This window comes from Heliangelus exortis, chromosome 2, assembly GCF_036169615.1.
Source record: "Heliangelus exortis chromosome 2, bHelExo1.hap1, whole genome shotgun sequence".
NCBI classification, from domain to species: Eukaryota; Metazoa; Chordata; class Aves; order Apodiformes; family Trochilidae; genus Heliangelus; species Heliangelus exortis.
Genome location: NC_092423.1, coordinates 89,984,335 through 90,009,792, shown reverse-complemented (window position 1 = coordinate 90,009,792; position 25,458 = coordinate 89,984,335). Strand labels below are relative to the sequence as shown.

Genomic DNA, 25,458 nt, shown 5'->3' with positions numbered 1-25,458 from the left:
ACGGAGAGGGCGGTGGCGGCGGGGGAGAGGAGGGGGGGGAGGAAGCCCCTGGCACGGGGGGTGGGTAACCCCGTTTCTCCCACCGGGACTCCAGGGGATCCACAGAGGAATTCAGCGGGATCGGGGACTGCCCAGCCAGGCGCGACCCTCCCCGCCCGGGCTGCCCCGGGGACCCCTGAGGGAGGGCGGGGCAGCGGCTGCCGGGGCAACGGGAGGTGACCCCGGGAAGGGTCCGGGGTGCCCCAGGGAAGGGTCCGCGGCAGAGGGCACTGCGACCGCCGGCCGGGCAGGGATCCGCCCTCACAGGGAATGTCGGTCTCTCACACAAGGCCGCACCTACGGCGCAGGTTTCGGCAAGGAGCGGTGGCGGGGAGCGGAGAGAGCGAGGGGTCCCCGCTGTGGTGAGGTGGTTTTGTCATCGAGGGGAAACGGCCGAAGTTTAGCATCCAAGAGAGACAAGGTTAGTGCTGCAGAGGGAGGGGTTACGGGGAGAAACAAATCCCGACGAACTGCTTCTCTTGGACAAAACAGATCAAAAGCACCTAGGACAAGAGTGTCAAGTACAGCCCCGAAAAGACAGGATTGAAATGGAAGTACAAAACAAATCGGTTTGTAAAGATTCAGTAAAGAATTACCGAGGCCTGAATACACCACTCACCCCCCCAAAAAAAACCCACAAAAACCAAAACCACACAAACCCCCTAATTCTGTTCCCCCCCCCTCCTGTAATTTCTAGGAACAGGGTTCCACTGGACTTGGAGTACCTCCAGACCTCGCTAAAACTCCTCAGATACAGTGATACTGACCCGATGCTCTATTGAACCATTCTCACCCTTTGGAATATGTTCACCCTTTAAATGAAAAAAAGCCACCATCTTTGAGTTACCCTTTGTCCTGACTGCTGGCCTCACACTTAGCTCTCCTGGGGTGTCAGTGAGAGGGGTTGAATGACACAGGATCTGGGTGGTTATGGGCCAAGCAACTTACAGATAAAAGCTCCAGAAGGTTAATTAGAATAAGATAGGCTTGCATCTCCCTTGTAATTAACACTGACAACTCTGTTCAGGTACAAGCAGATAATGCCTCCATCATGCCATTTTCAATTTTCTAGTTATATTATTAGAACAGATAAATAATGAGAAATAGCTTTAAGCATGAATCTTAGAAATACGGTGGAAATAAAGTAGTACCTTGCATTTCTATAGAACTATTAAATACAAAGTTTTCATTTACACTTAAAAAAAAAAAAAAAAGCCCAGTTTTAAATCTGCTGTATATCTCTCAGGATGTAAATAATACAGAGCTGAAGGTAGCAATGGTTTAAGGTTTTATTGAACAGGTGATGCTTTATGTGCTGTTTTCTGTGACTTAATGAAAAAAAAAAAGATTGTACCTCTAGTGTCTTTACTTATTTATTCACCCTATAATCAAATTGCACAGTAGCAATTTTTCATTCAGTCCCGTAGTCAGGAAACTGATTTCATAATTAAGTTTTACACAATAAACTATTTTACACCAAAATAAGTACATACACAAAGTATAATGTGAAAGTGGATTGAGGATGTTAATACATGCTCAATGCAGTGCCATATAAAGGTAATTTTAAATGAGTCTGCTTAGGTATTGTAAGCTATGTATGTTAGTATATCCAGCACTAATACAGCTCTGTTGTTTTTGGTATGAATACCTTTATATGGCATTGTAGTGCACTGCCAACCATACTTCACAAGAAAAATGTATTTGCTATCAGCAAAAACAGCTGTAACAAATGGATCACTAAAAAGCCTGGGGCCATTAGAAGCTTCATTCTTCAGAGGTGACCTTTACATCTTCTTTCAGAAATCTGACTGCATTTTCCCACATCCAAGTCTTTAGAAAGAAACATGCTTAGCAAGTATCAGGGTATATTGAACTTTACTCAAAATAGCATTGCCAAATTTGCCCTCAGTTATTTCAAACCTGTTGATTCCAGACCAGTAATGACATGCAAACACAGATTTGTGAGTTACTTGAGAAGTTTTGGCACAGTTAGAGTAGGAACTGTAATTTCTTTAAAAATTGGCACATAGTTTGGGTTTGGTTGGCTTGGACCTTGATCCAAAGTCTCAATGATAGTCTGCTTCATATCTCTGCTGGCATCTCCTCTCACTGTCAGCAAAGCTGCAATGTGGTCATCCCTGCCAAAGAAAAACAGTAAAACTGGCATTAGAAAACTCTGCACAGGATCTTGACAAAACTGTCACTTATTTGGCAATCCTTTCAGTCAGTTTCAGCACGTGTTTTAGTTCTAAATCACATCTCTTGTCACTCAGAACTGGCTTTTCCCGCTCAATCTAAAGCACCTATATGGCTGCTCTTAGGACTCTAAAACACATTTTATCCTCTCAAAACACAGAATTGAAGTGTTCTCATTATTCCTCTGCTGTATCACTGAGTGCTTAAATACATGCACCTCCTAGTCCAGGTCACACACATTTTATATTAGCATTATTTTTCATAAGAAAGTGGCTACATTCTAAAATACAAAAAATATGAACATATTTACACATTGTTTTAGAATTTCCCCATGACTACAAAGAAACTGACATGTTATCTGTCTATCTTTTAACTCTGAGGGAAGAATTACCTGATATCTGGGTATTTACTGACTAAAGTTGAAACCTCAAGGTAGAGCAGTGAGGGATCTGTTAGCTTGATAACCTCTGCAATGGCTTCAATGATGCCACAGAGTCCTTCAGTGTCTTCTCCAGAGCCCTGTAGAATGAAAAATATACAAATAAAATCCCCAAAAGAAAAGCAGTCCCCCCCAGTATCTACCAAAAGTCTATTATTTTTCCCCACAATGCTCTTGAATTCCCCAAACAGATGAATTTTCAGACATTAAGAAAACTAAGTATTGTGAATTGTTCCCATAAGCATCTTTTCCTTTTCTCTTCATTCAGAGACCTACCCTCACAGTATCAGTAAGGAAAGTCATGTCTTAAAAACAGTATGTTGTATTTATCCACATTTATCCATATTCTAGTCTCTTAACTTTTGCACAATCATTAAGAATGCACAATGTGGAAACCAGATCTCTTCTGAAACATGACTTAAAAATTGGCCTTGCATTAGCCTGCTTCAAGTCATCTGACCACCAAGGCAGCTTTCAATGACTGCTAACTGAACTGCAACATCTGTGTTATCTCTGTACTATTTTCTTGCTCTCTTAGTTCCAGCTCACCTAGTCCTGCCAAACTGGTATTGCTCATTTATTCCACAATGTCTTTATCAATGCCTTAATCTGAAACAGATCTTACACAGAATCCCAAATAATGAAGGACTCTGACGTAGGAGTCTTCCATTGTAAGGAGAGATGAATGCTACCCCTTTCCCATCCCCCCTTTTTTTCAGGCTTTGTCTGCATTCTTTCATTTTGTCATCTGTATGCTCTTGAAACTACCTGGCAGATACCCATTACTTATGCAGTTAAAACAAGATTTAGCACTAATTTTATGTCTAGCTTGTTATTGTTTCCCAAATACCTTTTCTGGTCTGTCATTTTCACTTTAAATGCATCTTAAATGGGGTCTACATACTTATCTTTTTGATTCTAAATGTATACACTTTGTGATACTTAGGTAGTAAGTTACTGCATCTGTTTGATACACTATCACCCTTTCCTCCAGCCAGGAAAAGCAAAGCTCAATTTTTAAATTTTTTTTTTTTCCTAATAAACAAAAGCTTTTTTTTTTTTTTGCTTGCTACTAGGAAGTCAGTCACACCTGTCTCTGTTAGGCCATTCAAATATTCATCTGCAGAGGGCTGTATAAACACCAGCAGAAACGGTGCTCAGGAACTTTAGCTGCAGGCTGGTCTGTGTGTGTGTGTGTTCAGAAACTCTGTTGGTGCCTCACATGGCATCCTTGATATTCCCAAGCCTTGATATTCACATGACTCCAACAAGTTGGAGACATGGAGACCATTTTCCCTTCTTGCAGTAAATACGTAATTTATTCTAAATTACCAATTACCAATTAAGTGCTTTGAGTAACAGCATTACTCAAAGCAGATACTTACAGCTGCAAGCTTCTTAAACAGAAATCTGAACTGTTCTGCTTCTCTGATCATTCTTTCTGCACCCTCTTTTCTCTCTTCTGCATTTTTGAAGGATATACGTTTTAGCATGATTGCTCTGATGTATTCCACAACCACTCTCCGATGGGCCTCAGTGGTCATTGTCTGAAAAAAAAAAAAAAAAAAAAGAGAAAGGTGGCAGATTATGCCAGATACCTGCAAATACAGAAATTATTTTGAGTCTTTGAACAATTATTAGGCTGTGAAATGTGTATTTACACTTAATCACCAGTACACCATTTTTCCTAATACTACACATTTGGATGTGAACAGAAATAAGGTTCTGTCCTTCCCTAATGCAAAGGATGTGCCAATTACGAGAAACAACACCCCCAAGATACCTTTACTGACATGCCTAATTATTTTTTGAGGCACACAGGCCTACCTAAAACCAGAAGAACAAACAAAATAATGTAGATAAGCTTTAGAACAAACTTGTGGTTGGCCTTATTCTTTGTATCTGGTTGAGGGATGATGGTCCTTCACAAGGGCTACTGCTGGAGAATAAAATACATTGCATAAAACATTGCAAATCTTGCCTCCAGTATCTGTGCTGGTCAAACCTGATAAGCCTGGAGAGCCAGCAGCAATCTCCTTCTCACATCCTTGAGTGCTCTGCAGTTCTGTGTTTGTCTTTTTATAGGAAATAGTTTTTATAGGAAATAGCTACCAATGACAAAGTGAAGCACCTGGCGTTGATGCAAGAGTAAAGTTGATGTTTGGGAATAAAGAACAAAACAAAAAACCCAAACCCTTTACATATTTATTTTAACTCTAATGTAAGGAGAGTCTAAGTATTCAGATGGGGTTTTCCCCCCTCTATGTATGGTGGCAAAGTTACTTATAATTAAGTAAAAGCCTGCATAATGGGTAGTTATACATCTGAAAATCAGACATTACAGATTATGCATTTATAAACAAACAAAATGTAATTATAGGACAGCAAAACTAGTTACAGAAGAGCTAATTTTGTCTGAATGCAAACTTCTGAGAAGAGGTAGAAAAGGACAATTTAGTGAGTATACAGTCTAGTAACATGCCAATACATTTTTTAACTAAATCTGGCAATTTTTATCTGTCTTTGCAAAGATTATAAGCAAAACAGATGAGAGAGAAATGTTAGAGTCAGACTTTTGCAATATGATTATGAACACTTTTTCATTTCCAGTGATGAATCAGAATCACAGGATGTCAGGGGTTGGAAGGGACCTCTGAAGATCACTGAGCCCAACCCCATTACCAGAGCAGGACCAAAACTAGGGCAGGTCACTCAGCAATGCATCCAGATGGGTCTTGAAAGCCTCCAGAGGAGACTCCACAACCTCTCTAGGGAGCCCGTTCCAGGGCTCTGCAACCCTTACAGTAAAGAAATTCTTCCTTATGTTGAAGTAGAACTTCCTATGATTTATTGAATCCATATCAATTCCAATTTCTGAATGTCAGTGTTCAGACATTCTAAAGCAACATGATATTCAGAGTATATTAGCAAATTATCATACAATATTTTGTACCTACCTTTTTGTAAGGCTTTTTTATTTTTGCAAAGTCATTGAAATAATCCTCTACAGTGACACAGATAGTCCCCACAGCATTAGATCCCAGCAACCACTTCTTTGTCATCAGCTCATTGAGATGTGGCTGAGAAGGTAACAAGCAATTGGTCAGAACATATTTTTGACACTCTCATCAAATCAGAGAGGTTATTAAAAAATAAAATAAAATTTTAAATGTCATATGTTTCTAAGCTATGCTACCTCAAGAGGAATAAGTAGTTAGTGTAGACAAATGATGTGATTGCTTGTCAGAATGACATTTTCCATAGAGTACTACCCTGACATACACACTGGGTGCATATGGGAAACAGCTGCACTAATCTAAGCACTCGTTTCTTACAAGTTCTCTAAAATCCTTTACTACCTGCTCTATTTAAATGTCTGTGCTAGAAAAAAAAATTAAGGTCCAAGAACAAAAGTGTCTTAAAAGATGCAATTCTGATTTTAAATATGAGGCACCTTTAAACTGTCGTGGCAATGAAACTTCATGCTTGGTTTCTTGAACTGCTACTGGCTATTTAGTTGTTTCTCTTAGATGGCCCTGTGAACTTCCTATGCCTATACCAAACTTGGTGGCCTATGTTTTAGTCCTTTTCCCAGAACCCCACAGTAGATAATTCCAGTATTCTCTACATCTATATAGAATACATACCCACCTTGCTTTCTTCTCCCCAGAGAAGAAGTTCTTTACATACTATGGTACAGTATTTTACAAATTATTATAGAGACATGAAGCTTGAGGTTAATGAATTTCAGAGAATGGTCATTACAGTGGTGGAGTGTCTTCTCATACTCAAAGAACATAGTGAGAAACAAAAGTTTTGCTTAACAGCTCCAATTTTAAAACAAACACTGCTCCCACATGTGTCTTACTGTGAATCACTCAAGGTGTTTACATTAGTTCAAAATATTATTACAAATCTAACCAGTTCCAGAGCATCTTTCTTCACCTCCCTCATTTCTCTACCTCCTTCCCCAGCCTTCCAGTTTCTTTTTAGATACAAAAAATATTTTTTTTTCCTGAGGGATTCTGTACAATCAGACATTTTATTAGTCAGAAAGGGCCCACCCTTGGAGGCAACTATTCTTAATTACAGGTGTACTGCATCAGTACAAAGATAGCAACAATATAAGCAAAGTTTCTCAAATAATTCTTAAAACACAACTACACGTAAGACTTGTATAATTTGCTAGAAAACATTTACTATTTACAAAGCACCTGCCCAAAGTGGTCATCTAAAATATAATTAAGCAACCTTTCAGCCTCCTAAATGCAAACTATACCAGTGAAGAAAGTTACTGACATTTTGCTAGCAAACCACATATAAAATAAAACAATCAAAAGGCTTCATAACTACTTCATTCCTGATTTTTCTTTATAAAATAATTACTGTTTTTTTAAGGTAAAAAGTTCTAACCTCTAAATCCATGAAGACTTCATCTAGCAGGCTAGAACATCCTTCTTTGGCAATGATGTCTAAAGTTGCATCCATGCTTGTATGACTGCTTGACAATGTGTCTTCCACTTCAATTTTCAAGTATTTTCTTTTCAGACTGATTATAGATTCTCTGTGACAATTAACAATGCTTTTTATCATACACTGATGCACAATAGTATTTCTACTATATTTTCAGAGTGCATACACAGGAAGAGACATACTAGACAATCTTGTTTTTGCAAGTGGAAATAATGTCTGCTGCCTGCTTTGGAAGCCCTAGTTTAGTCTCTAGCATGATTTTAGAGTGATCAACCCAGACCTAATTGCATGCTGGTAAAAAACTATTGCTGATCTGTAGAACTGAGAATGGCAGCAGATAAAGATGGACACAGGGCTGGATTGCTGAATACTGAAACATGAGCAATGAGGATTTCTTTCCTCTGTTTTGATAATCTTAATCAAGCTCTACCTTTACTCTTCTCCAGTTCAGTTCACCTTGATCACATTTCTTGAAGGTGAACTGTGAGAGATTAAATGTAAAAGAAGATGGCAGGTCTCAGACAAACTAACCAAAATGACCTTCTGAAATTCTAGAAGCTGAAGATAAATTTTTCTTTGGCAATGAAAGTCTTGGAATAAAAAGTGCATTTTCATCAGTGAGGGGCAATGGTTTGATTTACCAAAGGCAAGAGCAATCACAGTATTTGCCTCCTAAAACTGTAATAAAAAAATTACAATTCTAGTATTACAATTGTAAAATTGTAATAATAAGCCTGTTGTTCTTTGCTTAGTCAGGCAAACTATCTTAACTAAAACCTTTGCATAGAAAAAAAGAGAAGGTTCTGTGAACCTATTAAAAATGAAATACCAATACTTGAGATTTCTCACACTCTGCAAGATTAGATTTCTCAACACTGCAAGAAAATGCAGACTTACCTAAAGGTTTGGCAGTTGTTGATGACTGCAATCATGTACTGAACATAGCACTGAGGATACTGACGATTTTTAAGATGCTCTTCTTTATACAACTGTGCTTCATCTTTGTACCTGTAACACATACAGAGAATGGCACTAAACAGACAGAAATCTGCTATAAGTATACCCATAGGATCAAATGCTCTCTGAGGGCCTGTCAGGTGTTTAGAGGTATTTAGTAAAGGGTTTGTTGCTTATGTGATGTTTGGTCTCTCTGTTATGGGCAGAATCCAGCCACAGCTGACTTTTCTGTCTTCCTTAGGAGAAAGACAGAAATTGGAAATTGAAAAGGATGCAGAACTGATTCAAAAAAATTAGAACCACTTGCAGAGAGGAAGTGAAAGTGCCACTCATCAGCACGGAAACACTCCTATAGTGAAAATGGGGAAGGGAGGAAGAAAGTCAGAAAAGGAAAGGGAAGAAAAGTTTGGTTGGCATGGATACGATAGGAGAAAGACAGCAATAAAGCAACACAGCCAGGAAAAAACAGACATTGGAATTGCAGGAATAAAGAGAGGCAGGAAAAAGCAAGTATAATTTCAAAATTATGTTACCTGGTTAGGAATGAATTCATTTGTTGAAGACACAGAAGGAGTACCTTTGTTTTTAATTCTTCATTTATCTGAGCAGCAACCTGAAGATTCTGCTCAAACATCTAAATTAAAGATAGTTTAGTTATAATGACAAGGCTTTTAGCAGTGGTAAACCAAAGACAAAATTCCTGTCTTGTTGGAGACTGGCTCTAGCACCAGCTCTACACTTGCTTTTTGGGTTTGTGTTTTTTTTAAAACAAGCCCAGACAATTGTTGCTGACTAAGCAAAAAAAAAAACAAACAAAAACCACTATTTCCTTAAATACAATTAAGAAATTAGTGGTAAACATTAATGTATACTGCAGTTTTCTTCTGATAGTAAAACAGTTGCCTTTCTAATTCAACAAAGAAGTACTTCTTACTTCTAATTCAGTTGGAATTCAGCTTTACAGTGCATAAAAGTTCTTGAGTAAGCTCCTGCAGCTAGTAATAAATAAGCTCATAGCTTGAATTCCTTTGCTTTCCCATATATGAAAGCAGTAAGTTCACATAAGTGAAGTAGTAGGGACCCCTGAATTTAGAAACACAAGATCTAGATGATCTACAGGGAGCAGTGTGAGGAGAGGGACTGGGATGGAAGGGTACAAAGCCAGGTGGAAACATGAACTGCTGTACTGCTGAGATTATTTTGAAAGCTTCAGTTTTATGTTCATCTCAACATTGCAGCCTTTGACATCATGACACTAGAGAAAAATAAGAAATTAGCATAACAAACTGAAATTTTTCTGGTTGATCAAGATCACCTTAAAAACTTTTTTCTACTACCAACAGGGTGGTGCACATTGTTTTGCTTTCTGTGTGGAGTGCTTTTTTTCTTCAGTTTGTATCAGTTTGGTTTTATCAGATTTTAGCAATAGCCTTATCTTCTATGCTTTGAGGCTGTTTTATAATCTGCACAGGCATCAATGTTAATGAAGCTGCATTTAAGCAGCAACAGTTTTCATCTTCAACAGGACTTTTCAGTATTAAGGTGTTTGCATAATTTATAGGAAAAAATACATTCCTAACTACTTCAGCACCATACTAACAAACAGCATTTTAATGACTTACAAACATTTTATCCGTTAGGCTTATATTACAGGTTTTCATGAAGAGGCCCAAGTAAAAGCAGTTAACTAAATACAAATATCAAGTAAATAGGTTTTGAAAATGTCTCTAATCTATACATAAAAATAACTAAATCTCTAAGATTAAAGTAAAAAATGCAAATAAAATCCCTCCAACTAACAACTCTCCAGGAAAAAAAGAAATCTATACTTTGACAGACAGAAACAATGGAATTCTGAACAGTTTGATTTCCCTGCTTCTCCATTCCCACGAATTCATGTACTGCTTCAGTAGGTTTTCCAGAATAATCAAGTTCTCTTATACCTGAAAAACAATGGCAGGGAGTGTAGTCTGATAGTACCCATCTTGATCTGCTTCTGGTTCAGTTTCTTTTATCCAGTCTTTTTTATCTGTCTCTAGTGCTTTTCGTAGCCAGCCAATGATGTTAGACTACATTAAACAAAACAATAAAAAAAAAAAACCATTAACACAACAAAAAATCCCACCCCACTATTTGGAATTGCAACCATTTCCATAATAAAGAATGGCATTTCTGCCTTAAAGAAGAAGCAGCCAAAAATCACAACCAGCATGATGAAACGACTGTGTTTAAAAGACTAGAAACTTTGCTTTATTCTATTTATATAAAGTAAATACAAAAAGCACAATATATATAAGTTTTTCAGTAAGTAGGGAAAAAACATTTCTTAAAAATCAATACTGGATTTTTTTTCCATATTAAAAGGAGACAAAATAAATTGAAAGGTGTTTCCTGAGTCAAGCCCAAAGTAGCTTGAGAAAACAAACCAATGTCTTTTGTCCTAAAGGTAAGTGCAGAAAAATAAACTTGCATAAAAATCCTCGTAAAGCTGATGTGAAGCAGAGTCTCTATTGACAACTTCTTGAGATGTAACAGGACTGTTTCACATTATTGTGATGCATATCAAGTCCAAGTAGTTGCTTCTGCTGGATGTATTTTAGTAACTAACACATCCAAAAAAAAAAAAAAAAAATTCCTTCCTCTGCTTGGCAGAGCTCCTCCTTTGGAGGAGTAGGAATTAAATCAACAATGTACGAACAGCAAGTCCAGAGTTCCAGCTACCCCAATATCCAGTCTCAGAGGTAACCAACAGTAGATTTTTAAAGAGAAAAAGAATTTAAAAGCCTGACAACCACATACTGATTCCTTTGCTGGGAAGCTGACCAATTTCCAGTGGACTTAGGATAAGCAAAAAGCAGTGTTATTTTATTTATTATGCATTTGAAATGGCATCCACAAAAGGAAATTGTTCCCATGCAGTCAACTGGCACGAAAGGAAAAAGACTTAAAAGAATGAAACTGGCAAACATGAACATCCTGGTTGCCTTGAGAAGATCACATCTGTATCTAATGTTTATGTAACTGGCTGTAAGAACCAAGCTGCATTCAGTGGCTTGTTAAGTATAGCAATGCTTAACATACACATACTGTGAATTTGGACATGAACACTGAAATTCCTTCCATAATTAGTTCCTGAAATATTATGGTTCAGATCTATAAAATAATCCATATTTAACTTCGTAAACAAACCTACACATAGGATGTGGAAATCTACACTGGTAATGATACCCATTTCACATCTGTCACAATAGTTTCCTCTGATGGAGAAACAGCACTGAGGCTCTAATGAAGACAAACATTCATTTGAACTCCCCTCTAAATTATTATTACTTACAGTAAGTGTTGACATATATTTGCTGAGAAGCTGTTCAACCACATTTTGAGAAATTAGAGGATTCAGAGAATTGACATCCACTTCAGGAGATAGTTCTGAATTTCCCATCATCTCTGTACTGAGTTTAAAAAAAAAAAAAGACATAAAAAGGTATTGCAGATTAGTAAAAAAAAAAGAGATTAAAAAGCTCAAAACTAAGCAGCCTTTTTTTTCCTGTATGACCACTATAAGGGGCAATTTTCCAACAACTATAAATTTTAAAAAGTTCTTAATAGTAGCTGCAATAATAAATGCATTTACAAGGAATGTAAATAAAACTATGTAAAAGAAAGAACAGGATGTAAAAGCTATAGTCCAGCATATAAAAAAAAAAGTTACACATTTTATATATTCAACCCTTTTATGTGCTTTTAACTTTTGTACAATAATTAGCAATTGCTTAATACTCCCATAAAAGCCAACTGGTTCACTCTGTGGACTCTTAATAGGGGGTGTTTTTATGTCTTGCATTTCAGAGGTGATGACAGATAAACTACATATTCTGAATTTCTGTATGGAAAAAGATCCGTGAGAAGTAAAAAATACTCTGCTCAGTGTCTCTCAAAAGAGCTTCTGGTGTGCTACTCGTATCACATTCACATCAAAGCTAAAATATATTTCAAGAAAAGCTATCATTGCTTCCCTCTTTCAGTAGAGAATACATCTAATAGAAGAGGAGGAGGCATCTCTTGCCTGCTGAATCAAAAGTGCACTTCATGGGTACTGTATTAATGCAGCAACATTAGCTGTACTTGCTTGCAAAGGACAATTCTTGATTTTATAGAATTAGAATGAAGCTGGCATAACCCTCTAAAAATATTTTCACACAGATTTAATAAAATTAATACTTTATAGCGATATTTTGAATTTATAATTTATAAAATTATATAATTACTTGCTTGTGTAACCAAAAAAAAACAACTATGCCAAAGCACAGCAGAGCAAGAATTGTTAATATTTCATGCTCAAACAAATCAATAACTCAAAACCATGCTCTTCAGAGAGTGCTCTATTAACAGTTGATGGAAATACATTCAATCATAATAACAAATTGTTTCACATTCTATTTCTAGTGGGCTTTTCAGAAGGAAGCCACAAATACTATATTTGCAGTGGCAACTATAAAAAAAAAACCCCAAACAAATAGCAATTAATAAAAAAAAATCCTAAATAAGTGTTAAGTTTGCACTTTAATACTAAAATAAATAATTAAAATAATATTAAAGTTGTTCTCTGGATAGGTACAGTGAGTCAACACAGTGGTGCTTCCATTCAGTGAAAAAAAAAAAAAAAAATCAAAGCACTCAAATACCACACTATGACTAACTACTTAAAAAAAGAAAACAACCCAAAAAACAGAATTCCTGTCTTTGAAATCATATGAAAACCATCAGGAAAAGGATTGAAGATATTTTAAGTGGCTCAGGCTATTCAGAAAACTGAACTCTATTCTGCTGCAGTTTACATAATGAATACACATAATAGCAGAACCTGCTCTAGGCTTATTCAGGCAAAATGTGAGAAGCAGTTTATGGCACTGTGAAATATTAGAAAAATATTTCTAGCCTCGTGATATCATCATTATCTCTCCTTCACAAAGCCACAGAGAGAGTAAAACTTTTTCAAAGCTGATCAGCTGAAAAATCTTAAACACAGATCACAGCCTCCTACCTTTAGTCCTGAAAGAAAAAATTCTTCCTGTTCACAAGTTGTGCTTCCTGACTGCCACAACTGGAGTGTCAGAGGGAAAGTAAGTGGTAAGACAAACTTCTCAGAAGTGTCAGGAGCCTTCTAACCACAGGGAAGAGCTATTTCCCTTCAACAGAGTGTTTATAATCAAGCTAAAATTTCAACCAGAATTGTATTTTCCAGAAACTGACATTTTAGACTCCTACTCTGCTTCCTGTGCTGGGCTTGCCACCAGTCGTGCTTCACCTTAGGAAAAAAGGTACTTGATCTAGACACAGCATCCATCTAGATACACAGCAGCCTTACTTCACAGAATCAAAGAAGCAGAGTTGGAAGGGAGCTCTAGAGATCATCCAGTCCAACTCCCCAGAGCACATTACACAGGACTGCATCCAGGTGGGGTTTGAATATCTCCAGAGAAGGGGACTCCACAACCTCCCTGGGCAGCCTGTGCCAGAGCAGTGTTCACAATAAAGAAGTTTTTTCTTATATTTAAATGGAACTTATGTTCCAGCTTGTGCCCATTGCCCCTCATCCTGTCACTGGGAACTACTGAGAAGAGTCCAGCTCCATCTTCCTTGCATCCACCCTTTAGATACTTGTAGACATCTTCAGGTGAAGATTGTTGACAGTGTCTACATAGGTGAACCCTCAGCAGTTTTGTCAGCACTTAGCAATATCTGATAAAATGGTGGTATGAATGTGGGCATCAGGATGCTATACATTTTTCCTAAGACACAGGTTACAGTCCTGGTCCAACCCAGTACAGGTTTAGTAATACCAACATATTTCCAAAGTTCTCATTGACTTAAATATGAAAGATATAAATACATCTAGCACAGAAAAACTGCATCCCACTCAAATAGTAAAGGATAATATTCCACAAGGAGCATCACATTATTTCTCACCTATGAGATGAATAACGTTCTAAAAATAATTTCCAAGGCATGCTTTGGCAAAGTAAAACATGATTATTTTAAAATTCCTATCTTGCAACAATTAAAAAGTTACGAATGGCTTTTATCAATACATGGAAAAAAACCACCAGTGCTTTTCTTAATCTGTCAGTGTTTTTTCAGCTGGTTTTGAAGCACAGCCATCATAAGTAAATACAAGTAAAAATCTTTTTGTCTTCTCTAATATTCAATTGCATTTAATAAAAGAAAAATATTTGAAATGGAAAAACTGACACCATACAATGTTCCACAGAAGTGAACAAGGAGAGGAACAGCAGTTTAGAATATATTTTTCATGCAGGGAACAGAGGGTGAAGTACTACAGAAACACAGTCTCACTTTGTCATATAGGCCACCCTCATTCACACTTTAGTATAACCATATTTGTTTAGAGAATTATTTATTATACTGAAAAAGAGATGTCTTGCGACTGATTTGGGAAGCTCTGCAAAGTATCTTTTGCAGCACTTTTCTCCACTCACAAGCCTGAGATAATTTCTTCTCCCAGTGTCCACTATGAACATACAGAATAGCTAACTATCATCCTCTTCATAACAGTTTATCATAATCTATAAAAATACAATCATTGTAGCACTGTAATGCCCTCTCAGGCTTTTTTTTTCTTTTCTTTTGAGAAGAGAGAAACACAAAGCCTTTTTTTCTGAGAAAACTTCCCTAATTTCCAGTTGTTACATGCATATAGAGAGGAGAAGTGTATTTTCAGATACTTTGTACCCTCTCTGCTGTTCTCACTGTTTCACTTCCTTTCCAAGACTTTGCCATCAGGTACTATAGGGCACATAACTTGCTTTAGGAGGAGTGACCTTTTTTTTATTTGTTTGCTTTGTAAATAAATACAGTGCTGGCTTTCCTCTCTCTTTTTGCCCTTCCTATGACAGAAAACATGGACTCAGAGATTTTAACTTTGAATTGTCTTACTCAGTAGCAATCTGCTCTAATTTCTGGGTAAGGGCACTTTTAAGACCAAGAATTGTCTTACTGGAACACTGGCCACAGAACGTAGATGAGAAACCTGGGCACCTATAGCTAGAGGAAATCACATATTTCTGATTATAATTCTTTGTGGAGCTACTACCCTGGCCTTCTATTAAAAAGAAGAAAATGCCAATGAACTCAGCCCCCTTACTTTATCAGTAGCTGTACCCTTATGAGTAGCTGTATCTCTCAGAAACACTGCACAGGCATGGAATTACCCATTGGGGGGTGCTCCCGATTGTGTTTCTCTCAGGCAAGAAAAGCAGGAGAGCTTTTGCAGTGTAGAGCAAAGCACAGAGCTGCAGACACATAATGAATCTTAAAGCTGTTAATAAAACTGAACAGTATTATGTCCTACCTATTTGCATTATGGTATTATATTCTAAACCTATGAAACATCTAATTTGTTGAATTAATGAGACTGAACAATTGAAGACAGCAGAAGTGTACACAGTGGAGATGCTGGGTCAACGCCAGCTATTAAGAACAAGATTACAGTCCTGAGCCACAAAAAGGCTAGCATTACTTTTCCCCAAACAAATCAGTTACTCTGGTAACTACATGCCAATAAAAACTGAACAGTTGGCATTTGAGCTGTTTCTGTCTGAAGGATAAAAAAAAAAATAAATCAGAGACATAATGTTTAAGTTATCCCAACAAATCACACCACTCAGAGTTCAAGAGTATCACAGACAACCTGCAAGCAGAAATTGTTCTATATAAACAAATTACCACACAGTCCTAAGAGAAAACCTAAAGGAAGTTACTACATTCTTTCCATTTAGCAGCAATGAAGCAACACTGAAACAGTCCCAACCCCTGTGAAAAAGAACAATGGAAAGTTCAGAACCATACAAATCTTCTGGGGTTGTGGCCAACGACAAATATTTTGCTTCACACACCAGCTCTTAAGCTCTTTTGTATTTCCATTGGTGTGCAAATACACAGTGACTGTAGCTTCAAGCATTAACAGCATTAAACTTAAAGCTCCTAAAGTTACTAGGGAAATTTATCATCTAGTAGAAAGTCCAAACAAATGTTAAGAGGCAATTCCCTAAAAGTAAAAATGCATAACAAATATCATCCCAGCAAGTTCCCTGCTATTATTTCTTTGTTTTTTCTTCTTCTATGTTAATAGGCATGCAAATATTAGCACATAAACTCTTTTGTGTGCTTACTCTCACCTATGGCTCACAGTAATGATGAGGTGACCTTACCTTTTATATGTATTTAAAACCCAACTTAGAAGGCTAACAATCTCATTTGCTTCCAGATCCTCTGCAGCAAGTTCTTGCATGCGAGTGGCCAAAGCCTGGTGGTACATGTTTAACAATCTGTTGAAAATGTCATAATGTGGAGGAAAGCATTGATCCAGCAGGGTTTTAGCCACGAGCAGGTCATCAAGCACGTATTTACGTATGATTTCTAGATGGCGCACAAGCCACATTTTGTCAGATTCTCTGGTATCTGCTTGAGTGCCTTCAATTCGCGTGCTCACCGTTCTTTCCAAAATGTTGAACATTTTTTCTTTCCATTTCTTTGGTCTGCCAGGAGGTATGAACCCAGTCTGTTTTTTCCGGTCTAACATGCGCCTGTCGATTTTTTCCTCCCTCTCAATTATCCTGACAACAGAAACAAGCAAAGTCGGATCCCGACGGACGGTAACAAGAGATCTTTGAACCACCATCCAAAGCTGCTTGGCCAGCTCCTCAGAAAGTTTCTGCATATTCCCAAAGTATGTATGGATGAGGTTCATGTCATGTGTGTTTTTGCTGTCCATGCGGTACTGCTCATACATCAGGTTATCACGAGAACACTCCAAATCCATCAGCTTGCGATGAGCTTGCAGGAGTTCCCCTCTCTCAATCAGATCCTGCGTCTCCCTGACTATCTCTGGAACTGAAACAACAGCAAAACGTGATGAAGGAATAAAAAAAAAAAAAAAAAAAAAAAGAAGGGGAAAAAAAGAAGGGGAAAAAAAGAAGGGGAAAAAAAGAAGGGGAAAAAAAGAAGGGGAAAAAAAGAAGGGGAAAAAAAGAAGGGGAAAAAAAGAAGGGGAAAAAAAGAAGGGGAAAAAAAGAAGGGGAAAAAAAGAAGGGGAAAAAAAGAAGGGGAAAAAAAGAAGGGGAAAAAAAGAAGGGGAAAAAAAGAAGGGGAAAAAAAGAAGGGGAAAAAAAGAAGGGGAAAAAAAGAAGGGGAAAAAAAGAAGGGGAAAAAAAGAAGGGGAAAAAAAGAAGGGGAAAAAAAGAAGGGGAAAAAAAGAAGGGGAAAAAAAGAAGGGGAAAAAAAGAAGGGGAAAAAAAGAAGGGGAAAAAAAGAAGGGGAAAAAAAGAAGGGGAAAAAAAGAAGGGGAAAAAAAGAAGGGGAAAAAAAGAAGGGGAAAAAAAGAAGGGGAAAAAAAGAAGGGGAAAAAAAGAAGGGGAAAAAAAGAAGGGGAAAAAAAGAAGGGGAAAAAAAGAAGGGGAAAAAAAGAAGGGGAAAAAAAGAAGGGGAAAAAAAGAAGGGGAAAAAAAGAAGGGGAAAAAAAGAAGGGGAAAAAAAGAAGGGGAAAAAAAGAAGGGGAAAAAAAGAAGGGGAAAAAAAGAAGGGGAAAAAAAGAAGGGGAAAAAAAGAAGGGGAAAAAAAGAAGGGGAAAAAAAGAAGGGGAAAAAAAGAAGGGGAAAAAAAGAAGGGGAAAAAAAGAAGGGGAAAAAAAGAAGGGGAAAAGGTAAACCAATACAATAAAAATACAAAAAACAAACACAGAAAAATAAAAGCACTAGGAAACAGCTGGAGAACAGCCTGATTGATTATTTTGAAATAATTTAAGGGAAATATTTTTGAACTACTAAAAAAAAAAATCTAGTAAATGCTAAACACCTTTCTAATGTTCCATTTTTATTAGTGGGTAGATAAACTAAGATTAAAGAAAGTGCCTTTCTCTCCCTCATTCCCCTTCTTGAAATAAAAAAAAGTCGATGGCAATCTACCATGAAATAATTTGCAATAAAAAACTTTTGTAAAAGAAAGGTAGTAACTTGCCTGAGTAAAGTTACTTACCCTGCTGAACCTGAGGCTGCATAAAACAAACACATACTAAATTTTATCTCCTTGAAGCAATGTTTTTTGCCTGCCTAAGGCACAAAGGAAGAATAGGGATAAATACCTATGCTGTTAAACTTTTTAAAAGATTTTTTTTCTTAATATAATTTTTTTGTATTTGAGTAATACTATGAAAGATAATTAGGATCCTGCGGGAGGAAATAAAATTAAAATCACAGCAGAAAAACTGTCCTACAATAAAGGCAGCTAGTGACAAAACAGGAATGCACAAAAAAAGGTCTGAAAACAGTTAAACACAACAACTAATCACGGTGAAAACCACTTGATTTGTAGAACATTTTTTTTGCTCACAGTGAAGTTATCACCACCTATACTGTTAAACAATCCTCGGGGAAGATGCTTCTCAATAAAAACCTCCCAGAATGCCAGAAAAGGCTTATTGTCTTAATTGTATTCATCAGTGTAAAAGAAAACAACAGCCTCAAAATAACTCAGCACTGGAACATAAAGATCTTTGTTTTTATTGCTACTCTTTAGGTGAGACAATATCTCACTTGTTACTGTAGCAGACAGATACACACTTAGCAGAGATAAAACTAATCAACATGGTATGACTGGGAAACAATTTTTATTAGTAAGTACACTTTGTGAATTGCTGTCAGGAAAGAAGAGGAAAGAAAGAGGACTATGTAAATGAAGTCGAAGGGGTATGATAGGTTTAGACCCCATTACAGGAGTACAATTATTACAATCACTTTTAAGCAGAAAAGCCCTGGCAAGAAATTCACCCTGATTCAATATGGGAAGGAATGTATAACAAAAAGGCTACATAAAAGCATTGAGTTAATCCTGTTTTCTTTATTAGCCCATTTATCTTAGTTAATTTTGCAAATTTTCAGAGTTTTCTAGTCATGCAAGGAAGTGTCTCCTATGTATAAATTCTTTATGCATGAGCTGCTTTCTGTGATTGTACTGTCCTATTTTGGGGCATGGACTGCACACAATTTGCACTGAACCTGAAGCAGTTTGTGCTTTCACTTGTAACATCAGTGGGAATCCTTGAGGCTCTTAAGTGTTGTGTGAAAAATATAGCCAGGAAATCTTTCACTAGAGATCTTGCTGTTTCATATTTTGCCTTTTTTTGGAAATAATTTTGCTTCCTGAAGTTATCTAGCATTATTTTTACCTAAACAGGCTTGCTGTAGGTGCCCAACTCACTGCCTACTTTCCAGATCTTTCCACAGTTTCTCTCTGTACATGCCACTTGCACATTTCACACATTTACACTAAACATGTCATCCCTCTACTGATGGCTAGCAAAACCCTTCTTTGTGACTCATGATGAAACAGGCCAGACTAGAAGTTCTTATAGCATAATTTAGATGTTATTAAATGGTTATCAGCTGCTTCACTGAACATGATGAGTAGGTGATTCTTCCTTAATTCTTAATTCCCAGTTAGGTTTAAAGTTCTTGACACTACTTGAAACCTTACAGCTGCTAGTACTATTTTAAAGTGCTTTCAGCATGTGATGGATTATATACAGAACATTAGATTACCTGAAAAGATGTTCTTGAGATTTTCTACAGCAGCTGCCAGTTGGCTATGTTGCACTACAGCATCCTTAACGTCCTTCAGGTTTTCTATGGTGTTGATGCTTTGTCTCCAGTCCTTATTGACATCTATCAAAGACTGCTGAATGTCCTTTACATCATTCAGTGCATTATGCAGTTGACTTAAACCTGTTCTTACTCCATCTAATTGCGACTGGATTGCTGCCTTAAAGACAAACAGACAAAAAAAGAACTCGTATCAATCATTATACGTTCCATACTTTCAACATTTCTCAAAAATTCATTCTCATTTCAGTATCTAACATTTTTCAGAGGAAAAAAAAAACCTGAAAAGGTAATACTACAGCTTACTAGAAATGTGTAACTTACTGTGTGTGAACATACAATTTATTTTTTTTAAAGTTCTGAAGTTGTAGCCAGTTTTAAAGGACCTAGATACATCTGGTTCACCCACAAGGCTACCATAGATCATAATTTTTATAAATCTGTATTAAACCAGGATCATAGAAAGGCAGAGTTCCTTCATAAATTAATTTCAAAAGGTGGATATCAGAAGAAAACTGATTGTGATGTTTCAGCAAAATGCTTGGTATGTACAGATTCACAAAATATTTTACTACATCAGCTAGAAAATTTCAACTTGTAACAAATGTTTTTAAAATGATGTTAAAATGTTCTAAAAAGACTCCTCTGGCCTTCAGTGACAGAAAGCCAAAATAAACAAAACCCCAACCTAAGCCATATTGAATAAAATTTCAACACTGTGAAACGTCAACAACCAGACATAAAGAGAGGCTGTTGATATAGATATCTCTTGTGACAGATAACACTTGAAATTAGGACTCATCAAATAAGGCTACTAGTCCTGAATATCATTTAACAGTAAAGACACTTTACAGAACATACATTATTGTGCATATCTGAGTAAAAGAGATCAGATCACATTCACATGTTTTTTTAATATATGTATTTTTAACTAAGATAAAATCAGCTGAGTGGAAAATGAAACTGGTCATAAGATACTTCAAAAGACAAGACCAGACATCAGTGAAAACTCGGTTGTATATCTCAAAGATTTGAAGTAACCAGCAAAGGAATGAGGTGCTAATGGTTTTGCTAAACTGAAAACAGATTTTTTTTGTCATACTGCTACAGGCAAAAAGCTTGGGCAGTTGTGGAACTTTCTGTCTGATGCTAGAAGCCAAAGAGGAAATCCTGGTAACTATGAACAACATTGATTGTGTTTTAAATGTACTGGGAAAGTACCAGAAAAATGCGGTGATTCTTGACTACTGCTGTTTATGTACTTCCAAATTATGACATGCTGATTTTATTGATAAAATGCATTTTCCTGTCAGACTCAGTACAATTAAATAGTGGTAAGGCATTTTATACAGTATCTATCTATAGAACTGCTGCACTAACACATTTTTTGCCTACAGGAACTGAGGTAATTAGGATACTGAAATTTAATATGATACTTAAACACAACCTTCTGAAGCCAGCCATAAAACACTTAAAAAAAAAACAACCAAAACACATGACTATTAAATGTTCAATACTTATAACTAGTTATTTCAATTTGTTCTAAGACAGATCTTTCAAGCATTACATAGTCCAACTTCTTCCTGTTTAACTTTTGCAGAAACTTCTTTATGTTAAAGAGAAACCCATCCCTAATCTTGGTCACTGACACAAACAGCCAAGGACAGTTCTCAAAACAGACATCCACCCAGGTTAAGTTTGCCTGTAATAGTCAGCTGGGGCTGAGGGAGGGAGGTGGGGAATGAGGTATGTCCTAGCATTGTGGATGACAATTGTGACAGATTTTAGCTATCTTCCATAAACTCACGTAAGTCAGAGACTAAACTAACTGATCTTTTTCAGATACAATCATTAATTTTGTGCTACAAGTTCAGTATTAATCATTAAGACAAAGTTTTGTTGGCTGACAAGCTATACAGCATGAGGATAGCTGCTCATGGATAAACTGCAGAAGTTCCAGGATCTAAGAACACTCTAAATCCTTGAATAAGATTTCAGTAAAATATACAGCACCAGTCTGTGTTACTTTCAGGATGCAAAGTTACTGTTTTGAATACTGAGCCAAAATCACAGTCCGTGGTTTAAAACTAACCGGACGAAAATGTCGAAATTAAAAACAGAATGAAAAAAGAAAAAAAGTACATCCATGCTGCACTGGACACGTTCAGGTTTACCACACTTTGTACCTTAAGTCGAGCTTCTACTGAAGCCTTCTTACGAGCTTCCCTCCGGCGATACTGCTCCACTTTATCCAGCTGATCAGGACGCTGAAGCATTCCTGCTACTCTCTGAACAGCTGTAGCAACTGCTTCTCTATCTGTTTCCTCCATTGTTGATTAGGACCTCAAAATGCCTTCATACATTTTAACAGTACTGAAAGAGAAATGGGACATTTTTAGAAAAGATATTTTCATTCGATGGCCAGGCATGATTTCAACATTAACAACTTGAGAACTAATTCTGGCAGTAAGAACTGCAGCTTGACAGAAGCATTATTAGAAAGCACTGTAAAAGCAGTAATCAGAATTCTAAAAGAATCACATTTGAAGTGCTTTAACCCTGTTTCATTAGTTGACCTGAACTGTTCTCTGGTTACTATTTTTTTCATTTACCTTGCTCTCTGCAAGTTTGTATCAAAAAACTAAACAACAAGCAAAAAAAAACCCAAAAAACCCCAGCAAATCTTTATTTAAGAAAAAGATTCTCCCTTACTCTAGAATAGACTTGGCTATTAAAAGGGTCATGTGCACAAAGAAATCTTGTCGCGTATCCAAGGGAAAATCCTAACTCTTCCTGAACTAGAATCTCATGGACCTGAGAGAACCATAGTGCCCCTACAAAAGCTCACGTTTTGGTACCAAAAGCATTGAGAAACATAGCTGTGGAAGTTCCAGATCCAGACACTTAACTATAGAGTTAAGTTACCTAGAGTAAGTTGCAAAGGATGGTGTCCAGGTGGGTTTTAAATGTCTCCAGAGACAGAGACTCTACAACCTCTCTGGGCAGCCTGTTCCATTGTCCAGTTACCTACAGTAATTTTCCTTATATTCCAATTAAACCTCCTGTGGTCCAGTTTTTTACCATTGCCCCTTGTCTTGCCATTGGACACCACTGAAAAGGGTCTGGTCACATTCACCTGACACCTGCCCTTTAGATATTTATAAGTATTGATGAGATCCCCACTCTGTCTTCTCTTCTCCAGGCTGAAGAGACATGGCTCGCTCAGCCATTCCTCAAATGGTTGATGGATGCTTGGGTTTTTTTTTTTATTTCCTACTTTTTCAGGTTTTTTTGGTCAATTCTGCTGCCTGCCATGACTACAGATTATAAAGTCTTGTATCCATATTATTCCTTGAAAGTATCATTTTCAAAGCACCAGATAAACTCAGGCTGATTAGCGATCTGATTAAGAACTGTATCAGGTCCACAGAACTGGAAGAGCAAAAGCAAGTAAACTCATGGGTCAAGGGAAAGAAAGTTAACACGTGAAGGAAAGAGGAAACAAATCAAAAACCTGAACCAAAATAAACTAGTGAAGCAGAGAATATCACTCACCACCTACAACAAACAAACCAGTGCCCCAGATAGTCTCTGAACAGTGACCACACTGGAAGCCACCTCCCCCACTTAGTTCTTTTTCTTTCCCATTTTTATTGCTGAGCATGACATTATACAGTACCAAATGCCCTCTGGCCTGTTTGGATCAGCTGTCCTGGTTATGTTCCCTTCCAGCCTCTTGCCCACCCTAACATACTCAAGGGTGAGTGGAGGACTGATTAGGAGAAAGGAGAAAGCCTTGAGGCTGTGCAAGGACCCTTCAGCAGCAGCCCAAATACTCAGCTACAAATCCAACACACAGCACCGTACTCAACGCTATGAAGAAAGTTAACTCTATTCCACCCAGTACAGCATGACTAGAATCAGTCATTTTACAACTTAACAGGGTTAAAAAAGATTCCAGGAAAGGGTTGTCCAAGAGCTAGTCGGTAAGATGCTAAAGTCTGTATCTCAAGTTCCTTCATGCAGTATCTCAAGATCTCTGTCCCTCGTATCTTCAAAACCTACATGCATAAGTATGCACTTATTCCAGAATAATTTCTACAGTGTAAACTCACGACCTACTTTACTTCCTCAGCTATGCAACTATCACTTTTCTGCTAATGGTCTGTTTACTTGAAATTATGTTCCATTTCCTATGCTATGTCTCAAAAACTCAGGTTCTACTCCTACCATCCACTTTTGAAATACTATTGTTTAGTTCAATCACAGAACTGTTTGGGTTGGAAGAGACCACCTTGAAGAACATCCAGGTCAAGCCTCTGCCATGGGCAGGAATCCATTTCTAAGTTATAAAGACTGCAGCTTTCCTGTATTTATCAAGTTATTTTAAAATATTAATTTATTACCTAAATACTATGTGCAGTAGACAACTTTATGCTGAATTACTGCCTCTAATAAGAACTCTGGATACATTCAACAGACTTCTGATAGCTTCAACTCACACAGCCACTACACAGGCACATTAAGCAGACCTCAGGAAGAAAATGAGTAGTCAGCATCCTGTAATCTCCTATCCAATTACATACTCAATTGCTGAGGCAGGGAGGTGGTTGCACAACCACTAACCATTCAAAAGGAAGAGAAACTTTAAAAAGCCATCTCAACTTTAGACAGAGGCTGCTGGCCAAAACCACAAACATCTCCAGAGCTACGCACTGGAAGATGCGAACAAAAGTAAGTCCCGAGAAGTCTTATAAAAGCTACAGCTACAAGCACACCCTCCTCCTCCGTACTCCAGCTTCGGCCAGGAGCCGAGGGGCGACCCAGCGCGGACGACACACTCAGGGGGGAGGCCCTTGCCCCCTCCAGAAACGAGCTCCCGGGCAAGAGGCGCGCAGGGACACCCGGGTGTGGGGCACAGCACCTCCCAAGAAAGCTCGGAGGAAGGTGCAGCAGAACCCGACCGGCAGCCTGACGCTGCCTGACGGAGGTGGCTCCAGCCGAATTATTTGCCATTAACGCAGGTGCCCGTCCCCGCCGGGCAAAGGCCGGAGAGCTGTCTCCGGGCTCGCAGGCGAGGCTACAGACCCTCCTAGCCGATCTCCCCCTCGACCCGCAGACGGCTCCCGCGCCGGAGGAGCCCTCAGCACCCTCTTCGGCCCCGCCACCCTCAGGGGTTCCCCGGATCGGCCTGGCCCACAGCCCCGGCTAGCCCGCCCCCTCCCCCCGCTTCCCGCTGATGCCAGACTCAGGTGGCTACAGGCAGCGCCAGCCCAGCAAGAGCCTGGCCCGGGGGCGCTCAGCGGCCCGGGGTCTGGCGCAGGGCCTGCAGCGGGGGCCGAATGTGCCGCAGCTCCCACTCACCGGCTGCAGCCGCCCCTCGGGAAGGCACTGACAGGACGGATCTGCGCAAGCGCCGGGAGCGCAGCATGGAGCAGGCGCAAAGCAAAGCCCGCCTCCGCTCCTCCCTCCCCGCTCCTCCCCGCCTTGGGGTTGCGCATGGGGGCTGAGCACCCGCACCTGTGCGGGAGGTGGGGTTGCGGCCCTGGGAAAAAAAAACAAAAAAACCCCCAAAAAACCCAAAACCAAGCCCTCAAAACTCAAGCAGCTATAGTGGCTGCTGAGTGCTGGTGCTTCTGAGGAGCTTCCTCCCGGTGGAGGGGAGGCTGCGTTGGCGCA

At 38.4% G+C, this 25,458-nt stretch overlaps 1 protein-coding gene and 1 long non-coding RNA gene across 2 annotated transcripts; one reads left to right on the top strand and one right to left on the bottom strand.

Moving 5' to 3' along the window:
* Positions 1-241: 241 nt before the first annotated feature.
* Positions 242-16,936, top strand: LOC139792951 (uncharacterized). The gene is made up of 3 exons (XR_011724448.1): positions 242-460; positions 10,469-10,550; positions 16,751-16,936. It is a non-coding gene; the product is annotated as an uncharacterized lncRNA (long non-coding RNA).
* On the bottom strand, positions 1,315-25,236 carry EXOC3 (exocyst complex component 3). The gene is made up of 13 exons (XM_071736926.1): positions 25,144-25,236; positions 21,966-22,152; positions 19,720-19,939; positions 16,336-17,017; positions 11,439-11,556; positions 10,048-10,173; positions 8,638-8,738; positions 8,045-8,155; positions 7,088-7,238; positions 5,632-5,754; positions 4,060-4,221; positions 2,627-2,754; positions 1,315-2,177 (listed from the first exon to the last, which is right to left on the bottom strand). Exons 2-13 carry the CDS (start codon positions 22,107-22,109, stop codon positions 2,006-2,008), a joined length of 2,238 nt encoding a protein of 745 aa, XP_071593027.1. The 5' UTR covers positions 22,110-22,152; positions 25,144-25,236; the 3' UTR covers positions 1,315-2,005.
* Positions 25,237-25,458: the final 222 nt, after the last annotated feature.